The sequence below is a fragment of the Euprymna scolopes genome, chromosome 2 (assembly GCF_053919585.1).
Source record: "Euprymna scolopes isolate OS-2025 chromosome 2, ASM5391958v1, whole genome shotgun sequence".
Classification (NCBI taxonomy): domain Eukaryota; kingdom Metazoa; phylum Mollusca; class Cephalopoda; order Sepiida; family Sepiolidae; genus Euprymna; species Euprymna scolopes.
Window position 1 is genome coordinate 88,398,430 of NC_136483.1, and position 15,656 is coordinate 88,414,085.

The 15,656-nt window shown below is 32.4% G+C and overlaps 1 protein-coding gene across 1 annotated transcript in view; it reads left to right on the top strand.

Annotated features, from left to right (window-relative positions):
• Window positions 1–2,852: 2,852 nt before the first annotated feature.
• The window catches only part of LOC145293259 (uncharacterized), a 74,911-nt gene continuing 62,107 nt past the window's right edge, over window positions 2,853–15,656 (top strand). The window contains exons 1-3 of the mRNA XM_080139857.1: window positions 2,853–2,989; window positions 10,110–10,305; window positions 10,845–11,056. Coding sequence (XP_079995983.1) covers window positions 10,230–10,305; window positions 10,845–11,056 — 288 coding nt within the window. The 5' untranslated portion in view covers window positions 2,853–2,989; window positions 10,110–10,229. The remainder of the gene's footprint in view (window positions 2,990–10,109; window positions 10,306–10,844; window positions 11,057–15,656) is intronic.

Consider the following 15,656-nt stretch of genomic DNA (forward strand, 5'->3'; position numbering starts at 1 on the left):
CAGCTACATAGACAATTCAAAAGGATGACAAAAGATGAGACTAATGAAAACATACAAAGCAAGAATCAACAAGACACAAAAAACAGCAAATGCCGACTCTGTGGACAAAGAGACGAAACAACAAATCACATAATAAGAGAATGCAGCAAACTATCCCAAAAGCAATATAAGAATAGACATAGACACGATCAAGTGGAGAAGGAATTATGCCGACAACTGAATTTTTAATACCCAAACAAATGGTACAAGCACAAACCGGCAGCAGTACTTGAAAATGAAAGTCACAAAATTCTATGAGACATGAATATACATATGTACAAACCTATCTAAGCAAGTAGATCGGATATCATGCTAGTTAAGAAGAAAGTAAAGTCTTACCAGATTGTAGAGTTTGTTGTTCCAGTAGAGTGAAGATCAAGGAAATGGAGAAGTGGAGCAAATACATTGAACTGGCAAGAGAGCTCCAAGGAATATGGAAGATGAAAACAGTAAGAAACACCACTAATAGTCGGAGCGCTAGGAACAATACCGAAAAACTTTGAAAAAAGAATGGGAGAGATTGGAATCAGAGGATGGATGATAAGATACAACAGATAGCAGTAATGAAAACAGCCAAAGTATTCAGGAAAACCCTTGAATGCAGAAACATGAGCTATAGGCGAAAACTGGACATACATAAAATGCTACTGATGTGAAACACAAAGGAGCATCACATGGCATCATGAAAAATAAAATTGTATCATTGTAAGTTAAGCCCCTGCATCCCTACCTTACCCTCCTTTCTGTGTGTGTGTGTGTGTGTGTGTGTGTGTGTGTGTGTGTGTGTGTGTGTGTGTGTGTGTGTGTGTGTGTGTGCATTACCAAAAACTGACGCCACACCAAATAAGGAGACTGGAAAGTCCGAGGAGAGAAAGCACTAGCCAGACCTCCGCTGGATGAGTGCAATGAGCACTGTGATCTTAGGGAGGCTTTTTTGCTACTAAATTTCATTGAAGACCAATGGTTGCAATCAACGAGAAATCAATGGTGAGCAGCTGTAATGATAATGCAAATTCATCTGCAATGGTTATCGAAAGAGGTGGAAAGTACTAGAAATCTGGGGAGACTTGCTGTCACTCAGACTTCAGAGAACGTCACAAGTTGTTCTCAAAGAGAAATCTTTGATCATGGGCTGTGTGACTACTCCTAGTGAATCAGTTTAACGTCCGTTTTACATGTTGCTATGAGTTATGTGATTTTTAGAAATTGACTTCCAAACTAGCCTATTACTGATGAGGTCATTTTTTCACTCTTATTCACCCCAAACAAGGCACAGTGCTAGGGGCTACTATTTGGGACCATATCTACAGGAACACACTGTAGAGAGTTGAGCAGTAAGATGTCTTTTCACATTGCATTTAAAACTTCTACATGTCAGTGCAGTCAAAAAAGTAGGAGACATATCTACAAAGCCACCATCATGGAGTACTGTTGCCACATGTGGGCGGATGTATCTACCATTACTATCTATTTCTTAGACATGGTCCAAAAACGAGTCTTCAACCAAATAGGTCCCACACTATCAACCAAACTCCAAACCCTGTCTCATCACTGCAATGTTGCATACCTGTAACTGTTTTACAAGTATTTTAATGGAGTGTGCTCTGACAAACTCATAGCACTTGTGCCCTCTTAACGTACATTCCAACCGGCTAACTTGAAAAGCAGCAAAATCCTACCTCTTCACTGTAGAAATCACTAGATGCCGGATAGTTTCTTCCCTTGAATTGTTAGACTTTAAAATCGCCTTTTTATTTATCTTACTTTCAAGTTCGTTTTTATCACATTTTCTTGGCATTCCCTTATGAACTAATCCTGCTACCTCAACTGCTCTATAAGTATATATAGAAATAAGTTGCATGGTGTCGTGCAAGGACTACAGGCACAGTTTTGTCAAGGTTAGTGCACCAACTTCAATGATATCTTTCAGAGAGGTATGAACCCGTATACTTTGCCCTCTAGCTTAATGAGTTTTTTTAAGCAACTAAGAACCAAGGATATCTGTTCTGATACTACATTTAGTATTTTTCTGTTCTCAGTCAGTGAAGCAGAAGTCCATCTGGACTGAGGCAATTTTTATTTTTGTTACAATCCAGAATTTCCCATTTTGGGGAGTTGGATTTTCTTCACATTAAAAACTGATCTTATGTCTAACTCTGTTTTCGTGTGTGTGTGTGTGTGTGTGTGTGTGTGTGTGTGTGTGTGTGTGTAAGTCATTCTCGTTGTTATTAAACTCAAGCAATGCTGGTTCAGATGTGCGGTCGTCCATTGTATAACTCTTGCTTCCCTATAAATTATCCACACATGCATCTTTATTATCTCTCAAATCTGAACAGTATATGAACACTAATAATAAAAGTGAGAAAAAAAAAAGAAAAGGATTTTCCTGTCGGGACCCGACGTATGAGGTTCAGGCAAGTTGCCTAAAATCCACACAGATGAGTAGTGAAGGCTTTGTGTAGGACATTCCCCACTTTTTAGAACACCTGCTAACCTCAGTTGGTGCAAGAAGACAGAGCAAACAGTAGACATCAGAATTTTCCTTCTCCTAGATGCATGTCTTAATGAAAACTGAGGGTACATCTCTCACAGCGGTTTTAACATGCCCCCAGATACTAACCTGAAATTTTCTACGTCCCGACGAAATACATACAGTGCCTAGTATTCCCAAATTGTCACCTATCTGGTACTGGCCAGGCTCATCGTTGCTTACCTTAGGTGATCGAATATAGCAGTATACATATATAAAAATGTGTGTGAGTTCAATATTAACCCTACCCCTCCTCCGAACCCTTGCACGGAGCACGCTTGAAAAGTTTACCCATTTTGGCTCTGATGAAATACCCATCAAATTAAAGGGAGATAACTACAAACAAACAAAAAAGAAAGGGAGATAATTGCAAACGGTGCTCTTCTTTTTCAGCGCCAATTTAACTGTGATGTCGTGCAGGTTTGTTTTCCCCTTTTTGTCGTTGTTTTCGTTTGTTTAGGTTCTATTTTAGATAGCTAAACTAATCAATAAACATTTTTTCTAACAACCTTTCCTAAGATCCTTGTTATTTTTTAAAATATTTTAGGGTAATTAGCAATAAAAAAAAAATCAACAATGTTTTTATACGTAATGTCATTTAACTTTAAAACTCATCCTGCAACAAAAAAATTAATATTTTTTTAAATGTCGTAATTTATTTGACGTATTAAAATGTTAATTTCTGATTATATTTTTTTAATTCATAACAAAAAATATTTTAACCTCAATCTGAAAAATGAATAAATCTTACTGTTAGACTTCATTTTAATTTACTAAGGCCAGTGAGTGAATCGGCCGAAACAGATCGGTGATCGAAAGACAATAATGCTTTTGCATTATATACAAGCAGGCTGTCCGGTCGTAAAATGCGCTTAAATATGATATTTGGATTAATGCAGATTTCGTATTTATTATTATATTATATTGGACCCAATATATCGTAACTATTTAAAAAGTAAAAAAAATAAATAAATAACTCGCGCGCCACTGCCAAGAATCAAAATCAAAACGATTTATTTTTTCCTTTGACGTTAATGCCTGAGCTATGAAGACATGTTGGTACTAGTGCACTTATTGATCCGTGCTAAAAATAATGTTATTATTTAGAAAGTCATTCTTAACATGAGGAGGGAAGATTGTTTTGTACCTAATCTGTGCTTTAACCTTACAATTTAATAAAAACAGATATCATAGAACTTTAATTAAACTTGAAAATACTATTTAAAAAATAGCGCGGATCAATAAGCGCATTAACACCAACACGTTTGATAAACATTAAAACATGAACCAATAGCTATTACGTTACGCATGCATATTCGTAATGCCGTCGTTCAACTTTCATCTGGCAAATTCCATTTTTTTTAATTTTGCACAGATTTTTCCCGCATGATTTTTGCATGGTTTCAAATATCCTATATATTAAGTTTCATGTCTGTAGACCAAAAACTGACAAAGGAGTTTGGTAGGCAACATTTTTTTAACAAATATATATATGCATATAAATATACACAGAAAGAGGTTTGTGTGTACATAACCCCTGACGGTAAGCAACGATAAAGCTGGCCAGTACACGATGGGTGACAATTTTGAGAATGCTAGGCACTATATATGTTTGAGACAGCACCTAGTATCACACTTGGCCGCCTTGACCCTGTGTTGCCATCAGAACCAAGTGTTTCTGGATGATATAGTGTGGTAGATGCAAGTCCACACACTTTAAACAAAGTCAAGCGCAAATCACAGCATCATCATCAGATAGTTGACAAACTAGTGATGGTTCTATTTACGTGCCTCCCCAGGAAGGCAGAGTTAGACACAAGATCGGTTTTTAATGTGGTGAAAATCAGGCTCCCTAAAATGGAGCACTCTGGATAAAAACAAACATAAAAATTGCACCAGTCTAGAAAGACTTCTCCTTCATTGAACAAGGAAAGAATAGGTTAAGTGTAGCATCAGAACAGATGGTACACTCTGATCTTAGCCCCAAAACCAGTGATGCTTGTGATCTTCATCGACAATAATGGATGACATAACCCCCCACCCTTTTCATTTGTGGTCACTCCTAACCAGAAAATATTTTTTAATGTAACCAAACAAGCAAATATCCTTTTTTAAATAATTGAATTAAATTATAATTCCAAATGCCATTCATGGTGAAATACCTTCAATTTTCACTTTATATTTTTTCCTTCATACTAATTTCTATCAAGCTTTAAATTTTTCCTAGTAAAAACCTGTTAATAAAAATAAACTAAAACTGCCTTTTTTTTCTGATATTTTTGTTTTACATCAACCATAAATTCTTTCATTTTCAAAAATTGAATGTATTTTTAATTTCATGATTACAATCCTTTTCCCATTTGTAACCTGTAAACCATATACTTGTTCCATAAACCATATAAAACTGTTTTTTTTCCATAAACCATATAAAATTGTTTTCCCCAATTTTTTATCGCACAATTTGTGAAAATGACTTTCATTAGAATTTGTTTGCCCTTGAAATTTTAGCATCACGTAGCGGCAGACTTGGACGTAATTTTGGAAAAGGGGGAGGTAACAACTGTTTGTAAATACGGAACAACTGTTTTTAGACTGTGTGGTCTTCCGTAGATGAAAAAATAACACATAACAACAAATTGCCGGAAGAAATTATTGTATTTTTAAAAAAATGTGCAGTTATTTATTAATTTTGGTATCGCTTCAAAGAATTTCCTATATAATAGTATATTAGCAATATTGTGCTCACTAAAAGAAAATTATTAATTTATTTTTCAAAGATTTAAAAGTAGTGTTTTTCATAAAAATAATAAATATATATATATATGTATATATATATATTCTAATCCGAAAAATAATAACATATTCGATGAATTTCACACTTCAAAACACGAAAGATGAAAAATAAAACACATTCAAAATTCGGATTTATAACCTTAAAATCTGATACGTGCACAAATGGTTTGTTTGTTTGTTTTTTTGTTTGATCTACAATCCTCACCCTCCCCACAATACAATATATTTTGTTCAGTTTCGGCTGATTATTTTAAGCATATTTAGCAAAAATATATATACATATAGATATCAATTATGTAAAAAAAAGTACACCAGTATAAAGTTCATTCTTCACTTAATAATCGGTGAAAATTTCGTATTGATTGGATGGTTACTTGATTTTTGGTTGATTTTTAAAGAAACTCCGTCAAAATATACTTACTCCCTCATTCTGTTTTGGCCATGCCTAGTTTTAAGCATATACGGCATAACCACGTTGACACACCGGTTCCCGCTGGATCACTAGAGTTAAGCAACGTTGAACCTGGTCAGTACTAAATGGGTGACCATTTGGGACTTTCAGGTGCTGTATGTGCTCTCCGCTTATCTCGGCATTGTTTCCAGTCATCCTGGTTTTCTCCTTGCCACTGGACTCAAACAGTGCCGATTCAGGAGAGGTGTGGGTGGGGGATTGTGCAACCCTTGCCTCACAATTACACGCGCAACTGCATCTACGGGGGGTATCCTTTGTCTTTCAAGACTGAATGAAAAGATTAAAAAAAAAAAAAAAAAAAAGTTTTAAGCAAAAACAACAGTACTTGTCATATTATAAAAAAACAAAAATTGCTACAAAACTTTTCCTGGTTTGCTTTAACTACTTATGTTTTTAACCAAAACAGAAAATCTTTAATATCAGGAACCAAATTTGACAGGACACTGATTACTGCAAACTTAGAGTCGGGTATTTATTTATTTTTTTTTTTTTTTTAACCTAGACTTAGGATTAGAGTTTGGGTTTGCAATAGAGTTTCAGTGCGCTTTTGTGGGTGTGCATGGAAAAAAGATTTCAACTAGAGGACAGGGTCAATAGATTCGAATTATATATATTCATGAAACATTAAAAGAAGTATATAGCAAATCAGTAGGTACCTCCAACGTGTGCCATAAATTTACCCTCCCCCATATGTAACACAATGTAACTGTCATTTAATATTATCATCCTACCTTTTGTACCATTAAAAAGAAGCTGCAAATAAACTGGTAATATTTTGTTTTAATTTTTTACAGCGTACGAAAATAATGAAAATGCGAGACTAAAATCGTGTTTACATGATGAACGTCTTAAAACAACGTTCCTATGTAGTGATCAGTTTGAAGCCATAAACATACCCATGTTTAAAAAAATCTGGCAAAAAATCAACTAATGGTCAGATTCTCATAAAATTTTCAATACTTATTCACTTTTAATTAAACTTACATACTCTAAGTAGGCTTCAGTAAATATATGAGGTGAAACATTATTTTAGGTTTCTACCCCCCTCCCCTATATTTCATGTTACGAAAACTAAACAAAATAAATTTAGGTCCATAAAAATTGCAACATTTTCTAAAGTGTTTAAATAATTAAAAAATACTTATATATATGTATGTGTGTGTATATATATATATATATACATGTATATATATATTCAACATTTTTCTCAATAATATGAATTATAATTAAATTACAATAAAAAAAACCAGAATTCTAAAAAAAATAATTCATTTTTAAAAGATTTAAATAGAATAAAATTCCAATATTCCATGATATGAAGTTTTAAATATAGATTTTTGAGTAAGTTTTTCCAATTTTTAAAAAATATTTTCATATAGTATAAAAAATGACTATTGGCACTTTTTTTATATTTTTATCTTTGAAAGTCCATGGATTAAGGAGTTTTCATTCCTATAATTCTTTGTTATAATTTGATAAATCAATAAATATTGTAATTTATTCAGTTTTATTTCCATCATCATCCATTTTTCTTTAAAATATTCACTGGTAGTCGAATGGAAAATAGTAAGACAAGCAAACACATGTAGAGACCTAGACGATCCATGTAGTTTATGCCTTCATGAAAAATTTGCAATCTTATACTTTAAAGAACCCCAACATGTATTAAACTGTAGGAGAGAAATAGCAAACAACTGCGTTCACAGGTTAAACTTTACTCTAGGATAGCGATACAAAATAATTTTAAAACTAACAATAACAATAGAAAATAAACAAATAAAATAAACATACATATACATAAATTATCGTGTGTGTGTGTATATATATATATATATATATATATATATATATATATATAAAATAAGAATTACTGTTAAGTTTACCAAAATGATCCAAGATGGCAGAACTAAAGTAAATTATGAATATTAAAGAATTGATATTTATAAAGTAATCTCAACCAGATGTAAAAGCTTGATAAAACCAAATAAGAGATAGAGTTGGATTTTACCGTCATTGGATATTTTACCCTTCACCAGACTGTTCATTCACGGGAAATCACTTTTTTATTCACCCTATTTCCTCTGCTTCACTTTTTGTTATCAAGTAAGATCTATAACTTACTTGTAGTTTCACTTAATACTTTTGCAAGCAAAATCCGATCCCGCATTTTGCTAAATCCTACCCTCTGATGAGAAGGAAAGTATTTCTTCGAAACTCCGCGGATTAAGGACTATCCACTTATTTAGTGTTTCCTTTTTAAAATTAAATATGTTTTTAACTCTTTTTCAAAGTGTTTTTTAACATGTTTTATTAACTACTTGTTCTTATATATATATATATATATATATATATATATATATATATATATATATATATATATATATAACCAGTATATATGCTCTAAAAGTGGAAACATAACTTCATTGAGCTTGTTTTTTGAAACAATTAGAAAGATATTATAAGGGCTATATACTTTAAAATATATATTTTTATATAAACTCAGAAATATATGTATCTATATAATTATAAAATTCTGTGGACTTTCTTGCATCTTGTCTTCGACAATTAGGTGATACCATCTTTTAAAAAAACGCATGACAAGTGAATTAGTGCAGTGGTGAGAAGCCTTGACTGTCGTTTGGGCGGTCAAGTTTTAATCCTGGTTTGAGGTAGTTGCCTGTCTATCCGCACTGATGAGCTGTGATACAGCGAAACAGTATTGTATGCAGATGACTATAATGCTCCCTATCTTGGGTTGAGCATATTGAGAAGTGATATACAAACTACCATTAGCGTATTAAGCGACGCTCTTTGTGTAAACAAATCGAGCTTCGATATTTGGACGATGTCAAAATATTGTTAATTCACTACCAGCTGAATAGCGTAGTGGTGAGAAGCTTTGACTGTCATTTGGGTGATCGGGTCTGGATCCTGGCTTGAGGTAGTTGCCTGTCTAGCCGCACTGATGAGCTGTGATACAGTGAAACAGTACTGTATGTAGATGACATATATATATATATATATATATATATATATATATATATATATATATATATATAGTGTGTGCATGTGCATATGGGTGTAGTTCAGAGGCTAAGGTATGAGAGCGGAGAGTTGTATGTTTTGGTTTTAGCTGATTGCACTCAAGTCATATTAGTCCTCGCACGAAAGCGCAGGACACAAAATGTTTTAAATAATAATAGAATCACAATAATAAAGTCTTTCACTAGCGAGGACTACTATTGACCGTAGCCAGTTATACACTCCTTTTGAAATTTTCATCTCTATTTTTCTCGTTATCTACTGAATATTTTTAATGAAAGCTATATGAAATATGTACCTTATTAAATTGTAAAGATTTTCTATTCTGAAAGAAGTTTAAAAAAATTTAATCTAAAAAAGTTATTTTAAAGTTTTTGTTAAAAAAATTAGGATTTTCTTATTATTCAGACATGTATGACAAAGAGGGAGTTGCAAAAAAGAGTTGTGGTATGAGGAGAATTACGAACTGAAGCAGAATATTCAGACCTGTAATAATACAAAGAGGGGGTTGCAAAAATGAGATGTGGTGTGAGGAGAAATACAATCTGAAATAGAGAGGTGGAGAGTTTTTATAAATACATACAAAAGCACATTCATCTTTTTTTAAATCCAAATTAATAAATTAAATAAAGTATAATCTTAAAAAGATACGATACAAGTTAGAAAAGCATTTCATCTAAAGCATGAAAATTGTTAAACAAAATGTTTTTACTACAGGTTTTAAAAATAAAGGTACAAGATTCAATTTGAAATTTATTTATCTTCAAAGTGCACTTTTATACATTTTACAAAGTAAGGTATTAAATTTTTATGCATTACTTTGTAAAATTTATAAACGGGCACTTTGAAGACAAATAAATTTCAAATTGAATCTTGTACCTTTATTTTTAAAGCCTATAATAAAAACATTTTGTTTAACAATTTTCATGCCTTGCATGAAATGCTTTTCTAACTTGTGTACATATATATATATATATATATATATATATATATATATATATATATATATATATTAGTTTTGATCTCACTACCATATATTATGTTCAATATAATAATCGATAGAGAATTGTCTCTATAATAATAAATACGTAATCTGCGTGAATTATATTATTATATTTAAGCGTATCTTGCAACCAGGCAACTTCGGGCGGCCTGCTAATATATAATAAATTTAAAAATTACTTGTTTCTGTAAAATTATTTGTTTGCATTTTCAATCTTGTTTTAAATTTAGGTAACACTTAAAGCAAATGAATGAAAAGAAGAAAATGAAATCTCCATCAATGTTAAAAATTTCTAAGAATTAAACGACAGATATCCACACAAAGGATTTTTTTTTCTTTGTGTGAGAAAAATGGTCAGCAAGGAAGAGTTTCAAGGTTGGATTTTGGATTATGCTTGCTATCATCGGATTTTTCCAATTATCCATGGTAAGTTTTTTTGTTTTGTTTTTTGGTTGTTTTTTTTTTCTTTTCCCACCTGAGGAAGGTGTGACACAAGGTTGAAAGGTGGGGAAGAGTCAAGCCAGCACCCCTAAAGGAGCAGTACTCTGGCCTATTAAAAATTGCCTGGGCAGCCTTATTAACATTCTTCAGTAGGGGGCACCTCAAGCAGTAAGCAAAAAACTAACTATGGTTAAAACAATCAAATGTTAAATTTAATACACTGCTGCCAGAAACTTGCTCCTCCAAATCTCAACGCTCTGCTATTGAAACTCAATACTCTACTGCCAAAACTCAACTCTAAAATATGATGCACTGCTGATATTTGCTACTCTGACATCCAAATCCAAAATCAACAGAGTCTCTGAAAAATCAAGCTTTTTATATCCAACCAGAAGCATTGTTAGGTGACAATCTCGCAAGCGTATAAAGAAAAAGGGCAATCATTTTTTTTTTTTTTCTTCATTTTTTATGTCTATATGCAACTCTACTGGGTTTTTTGTTTTTTGTTTTATTTTCTTTGCCAGCTGTCAGTCTTCATAATTCTGGCCATTTGGAGGATTTGCCTGTCCCTCATCTTCGACTGGCCTGTGCCACCATCAACTTCATTATCGAGAGTGAACAACTATCACAGTTTGATGTCGCCATTGAACTTGTACAACAGGTTAATCAGACCATTCCATCTTCAGTTGTTTGCCAAAAGACTTATTTGAGATTATTGACAGGACTCAAGATTAAGGTAATTCAAATGTTAACCTTTTTTTCTCTCTTGTAACTTTTTTTTTCTCAAATAGTTCTATTTTTGAAGGGCCTACTCCGAAAAAAATTATAAAGGTAACTATGGTTCTTATCATATAAAATTGGCCACATGGTTTTTATTCGTTTCGATTGTATTTTTGAATACGACTTACAAAAACCGTTTCATTTCTGAATAATAAATGACGATAGTGTGAGTTACAGGTTTAATGTAGGGGAGATAACTACAAACTCGATTTTTGCTAATTGTCCTTAACAATTGTTTTCATTAATAATTGATTTTTAACTGTATCGTTTTTCGTAATTTTGGATATTTTAATTACTGTGACATGACAATTAAGTAGATACCATTGGTTTCACTTGAAATTCAGTATTTCAACTTTTATTAATGAAAACAGTTTTCAAAGACAATTAATGAAAGTTGTGTTTTTAGTTATCTCCCCTAAAAAAAAAAAAAACTCGTGATTCAAATTAGCACCACAAAACTATCAGACAAAATATTGTTTTTCTCACTTTACGCATTAATTATTACTTTCTATTTTTTTGAGATGAGAATGTGTTATTTGGATTCTTAGAACTACTGTTCTTTTTCACTACGCTTCGGTTGGTGTAACCTTCAAGTATTTTTCAAATTTGGAAATGTTTCTTTCGAACTTAAAAATTTGGATAGAATTTCGAACGAAACCCTTTATTTACTTCACAGGGATAGCATGCGCTCATTCTGTCAGCCATAACTGGTAATAGGGCAGGTTATCTCAATATTCCATAAAAATCTTTCACGTAGTGCTTACAAGCACCAAGTGAAAGATTGTTTCCGCAATCTGCCCCACTATGGATAGAGATCCTAAGTAATTCACAATTGTATTTTTCAGTCACCCATACTGTGAATTGAACCGTCAATCTTCAGGAGAACATCACTTTTTATAATTGATTTTGATTGAAACTTTGTGGAAATGACACTCAAAATGAGAACAGTAGTCTGACGAATCCAAATAATACGAACAATTTAACTAGTTTTTAAATAATTGTTACTTTTTGTTTGAGTCGTCTTTTGACATATGCAGAATGCCATTAATGAAAACTAATTATGTGATTTTTTTTTTATATATAAAGTATTGGTTGAGTTGGTTGGGCCGTCTCTATCCAACAAGTTCACCACGTCCAGAACATTGGCTGGACAGGTACAGCCATTCAAATCTGCTTTTTTATGTCAGTAAACTTTTTATTTAAATGTCTATGTTGCTATTTGTTTACAAATTTAGAGCAATTATTTTTTTCTTTTTTCCATTAACCTTGGTTTGAAACTCAAAATAAAATATATTTTCTTGGTCTTTATACGATGGTATAAAAAGTTTTACTTATCCTACACTCCATCATCCTTATTGAATAAATGAATAAATCTCTATACATCAGTATATATTTTTATATTGTAACTTTCTTATTTTATTGATACTCATATATATACAGTGATGATCATATTTATTGGCACGGTAAAATAAAAGTTAAATTTTGTCTAATAAATTCTAAAAAAGGGATTAAATTAAAGAAAATAACAAAGTATATTATGTACTTTTAACTGGCCTTTCCGATGCAGCAATCAGATTTTAGAAAAAATAAATAACAAAGGAACAACAAACATAATTGCAAAAAACCCTTGTTCAAAATTATTGGCACGGCTTTGTTTTTCTTTTAGTATCAGTATAATATCAATCAATTTCCGGTTTACGTGCTTTCTGAACTTTTTTATAGCCATATTATGCTTGTTTAACGCTAATTCAGTGAATAATTTTTTTCAGATAATTTTTAGATAGCGATTTATTTAAACTATTATAAGTGACTAAATTATAATTTTCAATCGCCATGGTTAAAACTAAGGAACACAGCGAAGACGTCAGGAAGCTTGTTGTAGCATGCCATACCAATGGGGAGGGCTATGATAAGATTTCAAAGAAGCTAAATCTTCCCAAATCCACTGTTAGAGCCATAATAAACAAGTTCAAATCGCAAGGCCACGTTATGAGTTTAGAGGGTAGAGGGAGAAAAAGGATTCTTTCCCCAAGAGATGAACGGAAAATTGTTCGACAAGTAAAACAAAACCCAAGGATCTCTGTTGGGGAGATTGTTGATGAACAGAGCACCTCTGGAGTGAATGTATCTCGACATACAGTTGGTGGAGTTTTGAAGAGAGCTGGTTTAAAAGCATGTCGTCCGAGAAAGACTCCCTTATTGAAGCCTATGCACCTGAAAGCAAGGCTAGCCTTTGCAAAACGTCATATTGATAAAGATGTTGCATTCTGGAAACGTGTTCTATGGACTGACGAAACGAAAATAGAGTTATTTGGCCATAATAAAGTGTCTTATATTTACAGAAAATCTGGCGAAGCTTTCCTGCCTAAGAACACCATACTCACAGTGAAGCACGGTGGAGGCAGTTTGATGTTTTGGGGATCCTTTGCTGCCTCTGGACCAGGGCGACTTGTTAAGGTCACAGGTAGCATAAAAAAGGAAGATTATGTTAAAATATTGGATGAAAACCTGAAAGACTCTGCTAAAGAGCTCTCACTTGGTCGTCGTTGGTGGTTCATGCAAGATAATGACCCAAAGCATTCGGCTAAACTGACTAAGAAATGGCTTGAGGACAATCATATTAATGTTTTGGAGTGGCCATCACAAAGCCCAGACCTTAATCCAATTGAAAATTTATGGAGAACATTAAAATTGAGGGTAATGCAAAGGAAGCCTAAGAATCTTATTCAATTGGAGGATTATTGTCAGGAAGAGTGGGCTAAAATTACTACTGAAGAGTGCAACAACTTGGTTGTAAACTATGAAAAGCGACTGAGGAAGGTAATCAAGGCCAAAGGCTATACAATTGATTATTAAATAAATCGTGCCAATAATTTTGAACAAGGGTTTTTTGCAATTATGTTTGTTGTTCCTTTGTTATTTATTTTTTCTAAAATCCGATTGCTGCACCGGAAAGGCCAGTTAAAAATACATAATATACTTTGTTATTTTCTTTAATTTAATCCCTTTTTTAGAATTTATTAGACAAAATTTAACTTTTATTTTACCGTGCCAATAAATATGATCATCACTGTATATATATATATATATATATATATATATATATATATATATTAGTGGCCTGGCAAGAGACAACCAAGCAAAAAATCTGTAGCAAAATTCATCCCAAAACAGCAAAACTAAAGCTGGCTTGCTAGGACACTATATATATAAATGTATGCTAATTTTGGCATATTTTATTAGTTTGAAAATATGGGTTCTTTTTGACCAGTGGTCATAAAATTTTAACTAAAGAATAGTATTATAATTTTCTAAAAGCCTGCAAATGTTCATGTAGTTTCAGCCTATAGATATGAGCGTTTCGATATTTAATTTGGCTACGAGTATAGATATATTCATATATACACATACCACTTTTTGGGGGAATTTATAAGTTCGAAATCTCGGCAACAACTGTTCAGAATTTAACAAATGAAGGCTCAGTGGAAATCTAATGACCTGAAGTGTAGTAGGCTATGTGACATTTACCCTTAAGTTTGCACATTACTGTTTCAAGAAGTGGGGGATCACTTTTCTATATTAATTTAACATAAAATGTGCACTCATTTTATGGCCAACTTGACTATGAAGTGGATCTTCGTTTATGTTAAATTAATATAGAAAAGTGATCCCTATTTTATAATTCCTTCATATCTTGGAAACTACTCGTTTCCTGGGATTTTTACTGTTATTTTCATTTTCAGCGCCCTTGAAAACCTGTAATAGTAATAATTTTAAAGTATTTTTCATAGGTGGAAAGATAGTGCACCTTTATCAATCATAGTCATTTGTTTTCCTAGTTTTGCATATGAATTACAAAATATCTGATATTTGCCCAAAACGTCTGGCCTTGATGGAGGGGAGACAAAAACTTGCTGCTATGGTTTCAAATGATCTGAAATAACAGCAAGGAGAGACTTGATTCCAAATATTTCTCATATGTTATATCTCCCCTCTTTGGTTTTCATACATAAAGTAAATTTCAGTGTATAAGGATTATTTAATATTGGAGATATTCATAATCATATCCTATTTCCAAAAAGAGGGTGGATATAACATATGACAAATATTTGGCATCCAGTCTCCCCTTGCTGTTATTTTAGATCATTTGAAACCATAGCAACAAGTTTTTGTCTCCACTTCATTAAGACCAGAGGTTTTGGGGGAATATATATATATATATATATATATATATATATATAAAGAAAATCATTTTTAAACGATTTTAAGTGATTAATATGAAATTATTAGCATTACAAGGCTGACCTTGCAAGTTTGAATTATTGTGGAGTTATCTCCTTGTTTTTTAGGGGTTTCTGTTATTTTTCAAAATGGAGATGCAAGACAGTCCCTTTTTGCTTACTCATAAAATTTGATTTTTTTAGTTAAAAAAATATTCTGTATTTTTGCTATTTTATTTAGATTGGACTGTGGATTTGCATCAAATAAACTTTGGTCTATGCCTGAATATGGTTTAATTACAGGAAAGAAATGGTGTAGTGTAGTCGTTACAAGTG